This window comes from Penicillium soppii, assembly GCF_028829465.1.
Source record: "Penicillium soppii strain IBT 18220 chromosome Unknown utg000010l, whole genome shotgun sequence".
In the NCBI taxonomy this organism is placed as follows: Eukaryota; Fungi; Ascomycota; class Eurotiomycetes; order Eurotiales; family Aspergillaceae; genus Penicillium; species Penicillium soppii.
The window spans coordinates 1393875-1407161 of record NW_026643240.1 but is presented as its reverse complement, the minus strand read 5'-3'; the positions used below and the strand labels follow the sequence as shown (position 1 = coordinate 1407161).

At 48.7% G+C, this 13287-nt stretch overlaps 5 protein-coding genes across 5 annotated transcripts; 2 read left to right on the top strand and 3 right to left on the bottom strand.

Moving 5' to 3' along the window:
- Nucleotides 1–280: 280 nt before the first annotated feature.
- On the bottom strand, nucleotides 281–2229 carry N7529_011189 (dynein family protein; the record flags this gene model as incomplete). Its single annotated transcript, XM_057246715.1, has 6 exons — nucleotides 281–430; nucleotides 500–1116; nucleotides 1180–1273; nucleotides 1343–1725; nucleotides 1782–1952; nucleotides 2055–2229. Coding segments are annotated over 6 exons (1590 nt in total), but the record flags the coding sequence as incomplete, so codon positions are not given.
- Nucleotides 2230–2599: 370 nt separating this feature from the next.
- Nucleotides 2600–3509, top strand: N7529_011188 (IST3 family RNA-binding protein; the record flags this gene model as incomplete). Its single annotated transcript, XM_057246714.1, has 2 exons — nucleotides 2600–2655; nucleotides 2726–3509. 2 exons carry the CDS (start codon nucleotides 2600–2602, stop codon nucleotides 3507–3509), a joined length of 840 nt encoding a protein of 279 aa, XP_057092063.1.
- A 285-nt stretch (nucleotides 3510–3794) lies between these two features.
- On the bottom strand, nucleotides 3795–5180 carry N7529_011187 (phosphatidylinositol-3,5-bisphosphate binding protein HSV2; the record flags this gene model as incomplete). Its single annotated transcript, XM_057246713.1, has 5 exons — nucleotides 3795–4328; nucleotides 4382–4738; nucleotides 4798–4895; nucleotides 4954–4992; nucleotides 5072–5180. The coding sequence occupies 5 exons, from the start codon at nucleotides 5178–5180 to the stop codon at nucleotides 3795–3797; spliced, it is 1137 nt and encodes a 378-aa protein (XP_057092062.1).
- Nucleotides 5181–5814: 634 nt separating this feature from the next.
- On the top strand, nucleotides 5815–7297 carry aspA (uncharacterized protein; the record flags this gene model as incomplete). The annotated part of the gene is made up of 6 exons (XM_057246712.1): nucleotides 5815–5835; nucleotides 5915–5990; nucleotides 6059–6175; nucleotides 6238–6364; nucleotides 6390–6992; nucleotides 7051–7297. 6 exons carry the CDS (start codon nucleotides 5815–5817, stop codon nucleotides 7295–7297), a joined length of 1191 nt encoding a protein of 396 aa, XP_057092061.1.
- A 1378-nt stretch (nucleotides 7298–8675) lies between these two features.
- On the bottom strand, nucleotides 8676–12563 carry rom2 (putative Rho guanyl nucleotide exchange factor (Rom2); the record flags this gene model as incomplete). The annotated part of the gene is made up of 4 exons (XM_057246711.1): nucleotides 8676–8762; nucleotides 8820–9251; nucleotides 9317–9747; nucleotides 9803–12563. 4 exons carry the CDS (start codon nucleotides 12561–12563, stop codon nucleotides 8676–8678), a joined length of 3711 nt encoding a protein of 1236 aa, XP_057092060.1.
- Between the last annotated feature and the right edge of the window lie 724 nt (nucleotides 12564–13287).

Here is a 13287-nt window from a genome sequence, read left to right as displayed (position 1 = left end):
ATTCTACAAAGATTATTGGTGCCATGTCCCGCATTCTCGCACGGGAGTAGATGTAATAACAAATCAGACTTCATATTGGTATCATTATCTAACACCTGCCGAAAAGCCATAGGACCTCCCTCCGCTCCCGGGGTAATCACAGAGCGGCTCTCTCGCCATAGCCATTGGACTCCATAGCTGTTTCTCCATCTATACCTCCAACAACTCAACCTATCACCAAAGGCGAGCCGGCTTCTGTATTATGTACGCACAAACTAAAATACAGTGAGAAAAGAATAAATCAAGCCGAGGGGCTTCCCCGGGGACTCGATCCCGGCTTCTTGACAAGGCCTGCAAAGAAGTTTGCCAGGGCCTGGTTGTGCGCTTTGTCGTCGCCGCCAGGCTGGAATGGGGTAGTCTCCTTCTTTTGGGTTCGAACGGCTTCGCGATCCTGGGGAAATGAAATTGTTTAGTCAAGTTCTGTTTGGGGGTGGCGACGGCTTGCTCGTCTGTTGCTTACCCGGAGCTTCTTCAGCATATCGTCGGCGTCCACTTGGATTCCGCCCATGTTGAACTGTACAGGGCCGATGTGTTCGTTGACTTTGCCTTCGTCGGCCATGGGCGACATTTCCAGTTGTGGAGTTTGCTGGGTTTTGTTCTCATTTTCGTCTTTGGCCTTGAGGTCTTCCAGGATATCCACTTGAGTTGCGAAGAAATCTTGGAGGTCAGTGGTTTCGATCTCGATCTTGGTGCTGCTTCCGTTCGGGTTGGCGCCGACTGTGCCTTGTTTGGGGTCGTGGATCGTCTGCTCGAATGTAGTTACAGCGCTTGTCCCATCTTCTGCAAGACCGTTCTCGCTTTGTTGGGTGCTGTTTGTGGTTTGGTAGATTGACTCGGGGGGGTCTTGTATCTCAATTGACCAGGCTGTCGACACTCCTTCCATATCGAAACCCTCACGAATAATTCGAATCTTACCCCACGAGTCCCAGTTTGCTGGTACAAGGATCTTGTCGCGGTCAATCACATTATGTTTTAATGATTCTCTCTTCAGCAAAGAATGTATGCCCAGTGAAGAATGGATCAAGCCCTGAAGTGAGCTTGCCAGGAATGGGGTTGTATAAATGAGGGATGCACCATCTGTCTGGAGTCAGAAAAGAGCCAAATAAAAAGACTGAAGAAAAGGTGGCGAAAGTTCCTTACGCTTCAAAAGAATCGTTCTGAGGAATTGGAGAATGAAGTCAAACTGCTCTTCATGCCACCCATGATCTTTTTCCAATTTCTCGATCTTGTCGGCCTGTAAGGATAAAGATCCAAGTTAGCAAATATATCCAAGCTTTCCTGCTCTTCATAGGGATCCACATACCCCTTGGCAGACAACACACAGCGGAATACCAAGACCTTCGTCCCATTCACCAGGGCCTAGAGGTATTGTGACCGGGCCGCTTGAGTTTGAAAGGCCGCCTGCAGTCGCATTATTTGCATCCATTCCTCTCTTGCGATCGCGCCACTCCGTCATGGTTTCTTCCATAACAATTTTGGTTTCATCGTCAAGCGAAACAAGCACAGAACGTAGTAGACGAACCCATTCTCTGAGTCTTCTTACCCACGTCCATGGGTCTGACCAGTCCATCAGGATCACAACCAGCGTTTCCGGGACGGACTTGGGGGTCAAGAGTGGTTTGAGGAGAGGCGCGAATGACGGAGAAGGTTCGGACAAGAGGTAGGCTGAGACGCGGGCCAGAGTATCTATACGGCATGTTAATATCATATCGAGGCTAGACGGAGACACGTTGTCCAAGTACCTTCTTTATCGGCATCAAGAACATCTCGATATGTGTAACCAAGCGCAAATTGATTGGCAATTGGTGGTATCTTCCCTTTGCCTTTTCGTTTGTCGTTTGCTAAAGCGGGATCCGCAGATGTATCTGCAGAAAAGGTATCTAGGAATTCCCTTTGACTATCCGGTGTACCACCTATGATCGAGGTATTAGCGATATGTCTAAGGGGATCCCAGCAATCAGGTCTAAAAGCGAAGTCAAGCGGGGCTGGAATGCTCCAGAGGTAACGATACTAACCTAGCACCAGCAGGTTTTTTTCAGGTAAGCGCTTGCCATTGGCAACGGTATCTAATAACGAAGACCAAATGTTCTTCTTAGAGCCATCTTTGCTGGTCGGTCGACTGTTTGTTCCGGTGGTCTTGGACCCTGGGTTCGGACTGGACAAAGACATCGTCTGGTCTAGTCCTACCGTGCCTCAGAGGGCATCTACCCTTCCTTTTTGTTTGTCTGTACCGTTGCAGCGCGGTAGGAATTTGCGCGTGGAAATCTTGGGTGGTGGAGAGGAGGGGAGATGAAGCGCGGTCAGGGGGATCCCGGTGATCAACGATATAGATAGGCGAAGCTGAAAGAAAGCCTCGCGAAAACCTATAGGCAATTGCAAATCACCAAAAGAAAGTTGGCCTTGTGTCGGACGCTGTCTTTGATCGAGCAGGGGGCTAATTTGCGTTAAGCGTAAACAATTGATTATTACGGTTCCGCGGGCTCCACATTTCTTCTCTCCAACTTCTGCGCTTCACTCCAACTTTCTCTCTTTCTCCAGCATTTACATTACACACACAACCATGAATTCCATTCGCCAAGTTCAAGCGCTCAATAAGCGTGAGCTGGAGAATGCCGTGTAAGTTCGAGTCCTCTTAGCTTATGCGCACCTCTCTAAATGGTAGCTGACAGTCTTACTTTTGTTCCAGACCTCCGGAGGCATCATGGCACGCAGACTACCGCGATACAGCTTACATTTACATTGGGGGTCTCCCATTTGATCTATCCGAGGGCGATATCATCGCGATCTTCTCACAATATGGAGAGCCAGTGCATGTCAATTTGGTTCGCGACAAGGAAACGGGCAAGAGCAAAGGATTTGCCTTTTTGAAATACGAGGATCAGCGCAGTACAGATCTTGCCGTGGACAATCTCGGCGGCGCAACTGTTCTAGGCCGCCTACTTCGAGTGGACCACACGCGATACAAGCGAAAGGATGATGAGGATCAGGAAGATAATGTTGCCAAGTTGATGGGAGATTCAACCGCCGGCGAGAATAAAGAGGATGAAGGGGATCGACACAGCCAGAGAAAGGCAATTAAAGAGCAACGACCAATGCTTAAAGAGGAGAAGGAGCTGCAAGAGTTGATTCGCAACCATGATGAGGAAGACCCGATGAAGGAGTTCCTTATTGAGGAGAAAAAGGAAGAAGTCGCGCTTGCTATTCAGGCGTGGGAAAGCTCCAAGAAGTCATCTAGGCGGCGTGACGACAGCAGAGAACGATCCAGTCGACACCATCGCAGACACCGGTCTCGTTCCCCTCGTGAACGGAGACATCGGGATGAACGTTCTCCAGACAAGGAAAGGCGTTCTCGCCATCGGTCATCTGAGAGAGGAGAACGATCAAGAAGAGAACGGCCATCGAGGGACTCGCGCTCGCCCGAATCTCGTCCCCACCGATCTGATCGGGATAGACATGATCGTCGCCGTTGAAAGACATATGGTATTATCGTTACTTTGTGAATTTCACTCTCGAACCAATGACTTGTTATATACAAGGCCACGACAGTGTTTTATTTAAGATTCACTATCTCCAAGCCAAATCCTGACAACACCCAAAGAAAGTTTGAAAAGAATTGGATTGTCCTCCAGCAGAAAGCAGTCTGATTGGGCTTGACGCTGTGGACAACCCAAGCTGCATCAGATAAAATGTTCCAGTGGCTAGCTGTGCAAAAATCTTGAGCGGGGTGGCATGGTTGGTCACATCTCATTATCCTGTCAGCTGCCACCAAGATATCTTTTCCATCCATCCCGCACACAATATCTCTTGCCTTCCTCGCCTTCTCGCAGCACAAATTTCTCCCAGCGCCCTTCCCTTCCGGACCCCACCACTAAGAGGGATTGGTCATCGCACCACCCTATCAGACCTTTTTGAGGCCGGCCAAATGACGATCCACTCGATGGCACATATGATGACCCGGGCGTGGCTCCCTCGCCAATCTCAAAATGTGCACTGGCGAATGAGTAAACATCCGAAAAAACACGCGGAAGCAGAGGAATTTTGCCAAGGATGCCCCATTTCTGGCTCGAAGTCGCTTCCTCTGATGCTGGTGTTGGTGACTGGCTGCGGCGACTAATGGGTCGTTGGTGAGGAAGGTCAAACACATGGAGCGTCGATTTGTCAGATGTAACAGCCAGTAGATTATTGGATGGTGAAAAAGCAATTGAGAATATGACTGCATGATCAACACCGCGTCGCAATTCCGCCAACTTAGTGCAATTCCCAGTAGCGAAAATCCTAACCAACGTTCCCTGTATAGATATTAATGATCCATCTATGGAAACGTTGCGTACGGGTCCCTTACCGACTCACTAGCTGTTGCTAGTAGTTTTCCATCTGGACTCAAGGCCATCGCACGGAGCGGAGTACTATGCGCAGGGATGATGCTGATGTTGCCAGTTTCCAATTCTATCAGTTGAACCTGTCCCGGGGACCGACCAGGGAAGACCAGTATCTTATGGTCAAGGCAGGCCAGACCTAATGGGTTATCAGAGGTCTCAAAGACCGAGAGCTTCTTTGGAGGGTTGGAAAACGCAAACACATGAACGCTGTTCAAGAGCACGGCGACGATCTTCGACTTCGATAGACGAACGCCTAGGACAGAGGTGCGGAATTCAAGGGTGATAGCCGCTTTCTGTTTGGCATCATCCCAAATGACCAACTAAGGGCATCCATGAGCCTCTCTTAAATCTCATTGCGTTGGTTGCGATGATAATATACCTTGTTCTGGGGGAACTTAGGGTTCTTTCCGCCCCCAACAATCGCCAGATAGTTTGACTGACCGAGCATTTCTGCGATCCCAATTCCGGCATTGAAATCTGATCAGTTAGAATATTGATATTGAATCAAAATCGCTGGAATGGGGGTAGTAATCACCTCTGAGAACCTTGAGCTCGCAAGGGTTGGCATTATATACTAGTCCATGCATACATCAGCCTCAGCTCTATGTTTGATGTATGGAAAAGCTTCCGCGGGTGATTCAATCATTTCTTACCACAGAAGCCTGTGTCCAGTCCCACTGAAAAGCAGCTGTTGTCATGATTGAACGTCGCTGATAATGAATATGGTCCGATGGACTCGTCGATAGATTGGCGGGTGTTCATTGTTGAGAAGTCAAGGAAGCATATTTGGAAGCAAGAATGAATCCGGCAGATGATAGCCCCAAGGTAACACCTTGAATCTCCTTCAATATTCAAATAAAAGATGTACTTCAAAGACTTGGACCAAGTAAGAAGCTGAGATCTCGACCCCGGTATATCGATAAGAGCAATGCGGGCAAGCTATCCACATCGACACCTCAGGCACTATATTACATAATCATACGGTGGCCAGCAGCGACCCACTGGTCCAAACCCCTGAGTTTGTTAGAATTTCCAATTTCATATACAATTTCATAGCTCAAGAAATTAATTATATGCAGGAAGATAGGGGGAATATTCTCGAGAGATAGATAATTGTTAAATTTCTTTTTTCCCCAATAATTACAATATTGTACACAGATCAATTGTGACAGATCAAAGAGTCGAAGAAGTAGTTAAGTAGACTGGAGACCTTAGAGCTACCTTTTGATTGGTCACCTGTTTGGGAAAGGGGGAAACACGAACTGTCTCTCTTCCCCCCCCCTAACTCACTCTCCAGACTCTCAGGAGAGCCAAGTTTCACTCTTCCTCTTATTACTTCACTTTGAACTACTTCTTCTTTCTCATTTACATTTGTTTAATTCTTCTTTAGCTCAAAATGTCCTCAGCCCTCAACGCGGTATGTACATTCCCCTGTTCTAACATTTACCCAAAAAAGTCACCAAAGCTAATTACACGCCCGCGCTCGCTTCGGGTAGTTAAAGATTCGTCGCAAGAAGAATGTTAAGAAGGGAATTCAATTCTGTTTGATGGTCTGCGGTGCCAGTGGAACCGGTACGCTGTTCAATCCAATGCCTGTTCTGAATTGGAGACTAATAGGTCATTCTCCTTTTGCTATATAGGACGCACAACTTTTGTCAACACTCTCTGCGGAAAGCAGGTTCTAGAGGGCAAGGATGCCGATGATGCTGCTAATGCTCACCTAGAGGAGGGTGTCCGCATTAAGCCCGTGACTGTCGGTCAGTTGAATTCCTCCCCCGCACCGCCCATACCCCATACCAAACCAAAATACTGACTCGAGACATTGCAGAGCTCGAACTTGATGACGAAGGAACACGTATTTCTTTGACCATCGTCGATACCCCCGGATTCGGTGACCAGATTGACAACGAGGCCAGGCACGTAGACCTTGCCTATAAGCAACAACGGTCCATTGACTGACTTCTCGAACAGCTTCGGCGAGATCGTCGGTTACCTCGAGCGCCAATATGACGACATTCTTGCAGAGGAGTCTCGGATTAAGCGTAACCCCCGCTTCAGAGACAACCGAGTGCACGTTCTGCTCTACTTCATCACACCCACCGGTCACGGTTTGCGTGAACTCGATATCGAATTGATGAAGCGCCTGTCTCCCCGTGTCAACGTCATCCCCGTCATTGGAAAGGCCGATTCTCTCACCCCCGCTGAATTGGCCGAGTCTAAGAAGCTCATCATGGAGGATATTGAGCACTACCGTATCCCCGTCTACAACTTCCCCTACGACATTGAGGAGGATGATGAGGACACCGTTGAGGAGAACGCCGAGCTGCGTGGACTGATGCCTTTCGCCATTGTTGGATCCGAAGATTTCGTCGAGATCGATGACCGTAAAGTGCGCGCACGCCAATACCCATGGGGTGTTGTCGAGGTTGAGAACCCTCGTCACTCAGACTTCCTTGCTATCCGCAGTGCTCTGCTCCACAGCCACTTGGCTGATCTGAAGGAGATCACTCACGACTTCCTCTATGAGAACTACCGTACTGAGAAGCTCAGCAAGAGCGTCGATGGTGCTTCCCAGTATGTTTCCTCATCCTATCCCCATGTCCAGTTGTCGTTGCTAACAAAGATTGAATAGAAGTGGTCACGATTCTTCCATGAACCCCGAGGATCTTGCCTCTCAGTCCGTGCGCCTCAAGGAGGAGCAGCTCCGCCGCGAGGAGGAGAAGCTGCGCGAGATCGAAATCAAGGTCCAGCGCGAGATTGCCGAGAAGCGACAGGAGCTGTTGGCTCGCGAGAGCCAGCTTCGCGAGATCGAGGCCCGCATGCAGCGCGAGCAGCAAAGCCAGGGCAATGTCAACGAAGCTGCCAACGGAGAGGCCTAGATATACCCTGTCGGCGATGCGGCTCATTCAGCGGGGCGCCGGTTCGCAATGTGATACCGTTTGTGCCATGGAATTTCAGGCACCAACTTGGCTTTTGTTTATGGGATAATATTGACTGTTTATTCACGTTAATAGCTTTTTTTCTTCTTTTCTTACCTCTGTGGGGGGGGCCCAACTCAAAATAGACAGGCGTTTCGGGCAGAACGACGGACGCGCCACTTGCTGGTTTCCACGAAAAGCTTTGATCTGATATCGAACTGCCAGCCCATCAACCTGCACGTCTTACCACGGTATACCTTCTGCCTACTTTTCATTTGGCGACCACTCCCCCCGACACCATGTTCTCCCTGTGTTGGGTGATATTTATCTTTCTTTCTTATCACATCAGCTGCCACCGGGACCTGTTGCTGCATCATTTCTATTCCCCCTCTTCCCTGATTTCTCTAGCTCTTGTCCAAAGTCCGCAGCGCAGCAATATTCCCTCTTCTCTTGTTTTTTTGCGTTCGTGGCTCATGTCTTGTTCATTATCTCTCCTTTTCCCCCGACTGTCTTCCTACTACCGATAGTAATTGAGGAAGAAAAAGTATCTGACCAGATGCCTTGTACTGTATTACTTCAATCTGCTTGTTGTAGAGATGATTGTCTAATATTTGTAATTAAATCAGTTAGTCTCTTAGGTGTTGGTTTGTCTGGAACTTGGGTATAGATTATTGTTGCAGAACAGCGATATATAAATTGCTTTACATATATATATCCCCTGATATGCTTCATTGTGCGACCTCAGCACTATTAAGGGTCTTTATCAAATAAGCATGTTCCTAGCAACTCATTTCACAATTCATGCTATAACCAACGCAGCCAGGAATGACCATATCCTTCACACAGTTTACACAATCCGATTAAACATAGACAAATTGCAAAGACAGAAACCAATGAGATTAAGAAGTTAAGCCTAAGCCTACTGCAAGTGATCCATCAGAAAAAGCAATGAATCCATCCACGATGAAATTGCTAAGTATAACAGACAAGATACCTCGAACTCAAAACGATACAGAGAGAAGAGAAGAAAAGGCCTTGAGATGGTGATGTGGGCACAAAACCAAGGAAATAGAAAGAACTAAGAAAAGTAGAGTTTTGAGTGCAAAGGGGTAGGCGAATGCAATCGGCAAGGGGAAACTAAAGGCAAGAAAGCAGACACGCAAGAAGTGGTATTTGCGCTCCATTGTACATTGCGTAGAAAGAGAAGACGGAATAGACCCGGTGGATGTTGAGAGGGGGGGATATGGTCGGGAGGGTCGGATCCAGGGACTGAGACTGAGACGTGTGGGTGACAGCATCAGAGCGGAAGATGACGATGTCGAAGGCTGCGTCTCGAGCCTTAAACATTTTGTTGGGGTTTGTTGGTCCAGAAGTCTAAGCTGGCAACGGTGTCGTAGCCTTGATCATCTTCGTATGCGTAGATGATCTAGGACGGTTAGGTTAGTATTGGCTGGGATGGAAACTGGGAGTGCAAGTAACATACCTCCCGGGTGGAACTGTGTAACATGCGAATGTTCTTCCCGGTCATCAAGTGCGTCAATTCACTTGTTTCAACATGTCGAATTTCAACAAAGTTCGGTTCGAATGCCAGGATGTAGGGGTAGGAGAGGGCGAATGCGTTTGGGTTGCCCTCCCACGCGATCCTCCAATCTGGACGGGCTCTCCACCCGTTGCGGTTCACGAAGAACGAGAAATCACTGTAGTTGAGGAGGAATTCACCATTCATACGCTCTATATGAATAGGCTTAACGTTTTCTTTTCGCGCCACGAAATCTAGGGACGTGTCTGCTTGGTCTAGGAGAGACTGGGTCTCTGTTGTCTCGAGACTGACGACTTCAAAGCCGCGTGCACAACCAACACAAAGAGTAGAACGGAGGAAGTGAATTGAAGAAGACTCGGCAGGGATGTAGTATTCCTGCGTGAGAATGTTAGATACAGCCGAACAGAGTTAGTTGTGAGGGATGGTAAAAGACAACGAACCTTGAATGGCTTGAGTGTATCCTGACCACCCTGGAACATTTTGCTGACAGCCGACTTTTTCTTTCCCTTGGCCAGGTTGTCCATTGGCTCGTAGACCTTGATTGTACTGGACAGTGCCGATGTTTTGACCGAACACACCAAGTGTCGACCCAGACCAATGCCTGCTTTGAAGAAGTTGGCATGGCCTTGAATTTTCTTTGGGCGTTTGGCCAAGGTGTTCTGGCCCTCATTGAGATCAAGAGCGTCCATGGGATAGGAGGACAAGGTTTTGTTCGCTAGGACCAAAAGCAGCTGGTATTCTTCCAGGGTGTCGATTTGCGTGACTTGAGTAGCATCAAGGACCTTCTTCGGTTTGGCTGATTTGTCCTTGGGCCAACGTTCAGAGACAAATATACCATTGTCAGTTCCATAGACCAATTTCCGACCTCCATCTGGTAGAATTTGGTAAGCGAAAATTCTGTTTAAAGGGGGAGGGGATTCATTTACCAATTGGGACAAGGCAGTTAATACGGTTGATCGCCGCAAAGAAGCCCTCACTAAGAATTGTCTTGTTATAGAAGTTGCTGTTTCTCTCCCACAGCTTTTGTTGTTGTTGTTCGACTGCTTCAATGAACTTTCGTCGGGTGGCAGAATTCGTGGCATAGAGAGTTTGCTCATAACCACCTTTACCAAGATGTCTGAAAGTGATTGGCAGGCCACCATCTTTGGCAGGAGGAGGGTTGTTTATCATAGTTTTGTTTGACAAGAGGCTGGACGATGGTCTTTTGGCGATACCTAATCGTGGAATGACCTCTTCCATCTGAGCGATGACCAACAGCTCCAGAGGAATGGGTTTCCTGTATACTCGAACTTCCTCACGCTTGTTCACTACCTTGACACGAACAAGTAGAACAGCGTGATCAAAGAGATATGCTGTGACATCAGAACTGTCGGCTGTTGTTTTCTTGAAAGCCATTTTCATGAGCATTTGCCGGTTTTCTTCCGTGAGTTTCAAATCAACATAGTCTGCGGTGTTGAACTTGAGTGCAGCGTTCAACTGGACAAGGTTGAAGTGATTCTCCGCTTTACCACTCTCAGCATTGACACGCGAGAGGAAATTCTTGATCAACTTCACGGCCTTCGGAATATCTTCCTTGTCAGTATTGCCATCTGCGGTAGTTTTCAGAACACCTTCCAGCAGAAGCGGGTATCTTGCAAGACGAGTTGTAGGCTTCGTCAGATAACCGTTCAGTTCCAACTTCCGTGACTCCTTGAGACGCTCGGTATCCTCGACAAATTTGGCGAAGGCCGGGTTTGATGCCTTTTCCTTCTCGAACTCGTACTTTCCGTAAAGTTGATTGGCACCATACTTGATGAATGGATCGAAGTTAGGGACATGTTGGCAGAAGATATCACCAATAGTTTGCACGACCGCGTTCTCTTTTTGCCGGGCATTCAGAGCTTCACACAAAGCGCTATTGACTTTGAGGACCTCTAAGCAGTTGCCAAATACGGTCCGAATGAACTTCTCCCGCCGATGTTCAGGAATGGGCGAGTGAGCTGTCGTCCCCGCAGCACGCAGTGGTCTCATCCAGAAATCCCGCAAGTATTCCAGATCCTTGACGAAATCCCGTTCTGTATACATCATCTCAAAAATAATCTCTTGGCGTTTCTTCTCGCGATCATCAACAGAATCCGAGATGTCCTTCGAGACCGTGCTGATCCAGAGTTTTTGGTTATCAGTATCTTCATCATCATCGGGTGGTGCGGTGGTGGCATCCCCTGCTCCTAGTACCGGCTGAGGCTTGATATTCAACCGAGCTTGTTGTTCAAGTCGTCGAGGACAAGCAATGGAATAACAAAGTTGGTCCCGGTTGCAAGTCGGGGAATAACATTCGGTTAGGAGTGTGAAAACACCATTGACATCAGTTGTGGACTTGTCCTCTCCCATTGTTTCCTTGAATTGATAAACTTCGCCGGGTGCATCTCGGAGACGATGGTCATACGTGACATCGTGGAAAAACTTTTGAGCATCCAGCGCACGACCGAGTAGAAGCGCCAGATTGCGGTCGTTTGTCCTGATGATGGAGCCGATCAAATCCACAGAATCGGTACCCGAGAACGCATTCTGGTACGAAAGGCCGTTCTTTTGGCGTTCACCGAGCGAGATCTTTTCTCTAAAAATTTCAGCGACAAGAGAAAGCAAAGCAGGATAGACGACCGGAACTTTGCGCTGAGAATCCCTAGCAACAAGTGTTGTTTTGCCGGCGGAGCTTTGGGTGGCTTGACTTTGAACACTCATCGTCCTATCGGGCGCAATAGTCGATGCCATAGACATAGTTCGAGATTTTGCCGATCCATCACTAGGCTGACGAGAGCCGACATAGCCCTCAGGGCTCTGTGTCATCGAGTCGCTTCTCGGAGCACTTTGCATTGCTGGCCTCTCGATCAGGCCCTGCATCGTGCCGAGCGGGCTGATGGCAGAGGGGCCCTGCATCGAGTTTTGCTGCTGGCCATGACCCGACGGCGGTCTGCGATGCGGAATGGACCTTCCGCTGTTCATGATCTGCGAATCTCGATCCGACGGCCAAGAAGTCATGGACATAGCTCGCTCGTTATGTTGCTTCTCGGGCACAGGACGACCTAATTGAGTGACTGGAGCCCCGGCATGGTATTGTTCGCGGCGAGAGGCAATGGCAGAAGTGTGATTGAAGTTGCTCGGTGGGTGCTGGTAAGGCGGCCCGTTGATTTTTGCCATCGATCTCGATCGGGTTGCATCGGAATTCAGCGCAGGTGGAGGCATTGGGCGATTGAAGTCCCTAGATTCCGGGTATTGGGCAGAAGGGCTTGGTCTGGTCTCGAGACGTTGGGGTCGAGGATAAGCAGCAAATCGTTGTTGGGCACCAGGATGCGGTCGAGGAGGCTGCTGTGAAGACATGGGTGCGGCCGCCGGATTGTAGGCTTGGTATTGACCGGATGACGGCGGCGGCGGATATCCATTTGGTGATGCTAATGGCGGTCCGTATCCATTGGGCACTTGCCGCGTTGGCGGCGGCGGCGGTCTCTGAAATTGAGGGTGTGCAACATGCGATGACATGGTATGAGCACGACCCTGAGAGAATTGCGGAGTTTGCGAATTCATGGTTTGGGAGCGTCCTGCTGGTGGTGCGCTCCCAAAAATATCGGAGTACGCAGCATCCCGTTGTGTTGATGAGGCAGGTCCGTGAGGCCGGTAGTTCCGGTTACGTTGACCCCCCAGGTCCGCCATTTTTACGAGATATCAGCAATAAAGGATGAGGGGTTGTATGTCGGTCAGATATGCGGAATGGGTTTGTTCCGTACGACGAAGGTGAAAGGGGGTATCCGTGTTGATCGTGGAGAGCGTTCAGGGCGTCGCAAGAGGTCTGTTCAAGATCGTAGGCAACGGAAGAAACGATAGCGGGATGGAACGAGAGAAAAGGTTATGTAGGCAATGTCCTCGAAAGATATAATAGAAGGTCTTCAGAGTAGCGATAGAACTCAGTATGCCATAACTCCCCTCAGTTTGAAATTGGGTTAAAAGCGATATCAAACAGTGTTAATAGAAAAGCGCTAGGAGCCGTGAGCGCAACAAATTCAAGGCTCCTTTCGGTTTCATACCCTCAGCATCCTCCGAGACTTGCGAAAGAAAAAGGGTAGACGAAGTTGAAGGTGGGGGTGGTAGTTGTTGAAAATGCAGTAATAAACTGGGGGGAGGGGACCAGGAGAGCAGATGGCGAAGGTCCACGGTGACGGCGAGGCCGGTATGTAATTTCAATACATAGTACTCAAAATGGACAGTGTTTGATATCCGTTCAATATGGGAATTAATCGGGATTATAATGTATGGTATTGTCACCGCCTGAGCGGGAACAATGTGTGGACTACGGCAGGCGAAATGACCATGTGGAACAAGGAGCAACACCCTATCAAACAGAGAACTTCCTTCTATCCTTGTTAAGCTTCAAACAGCT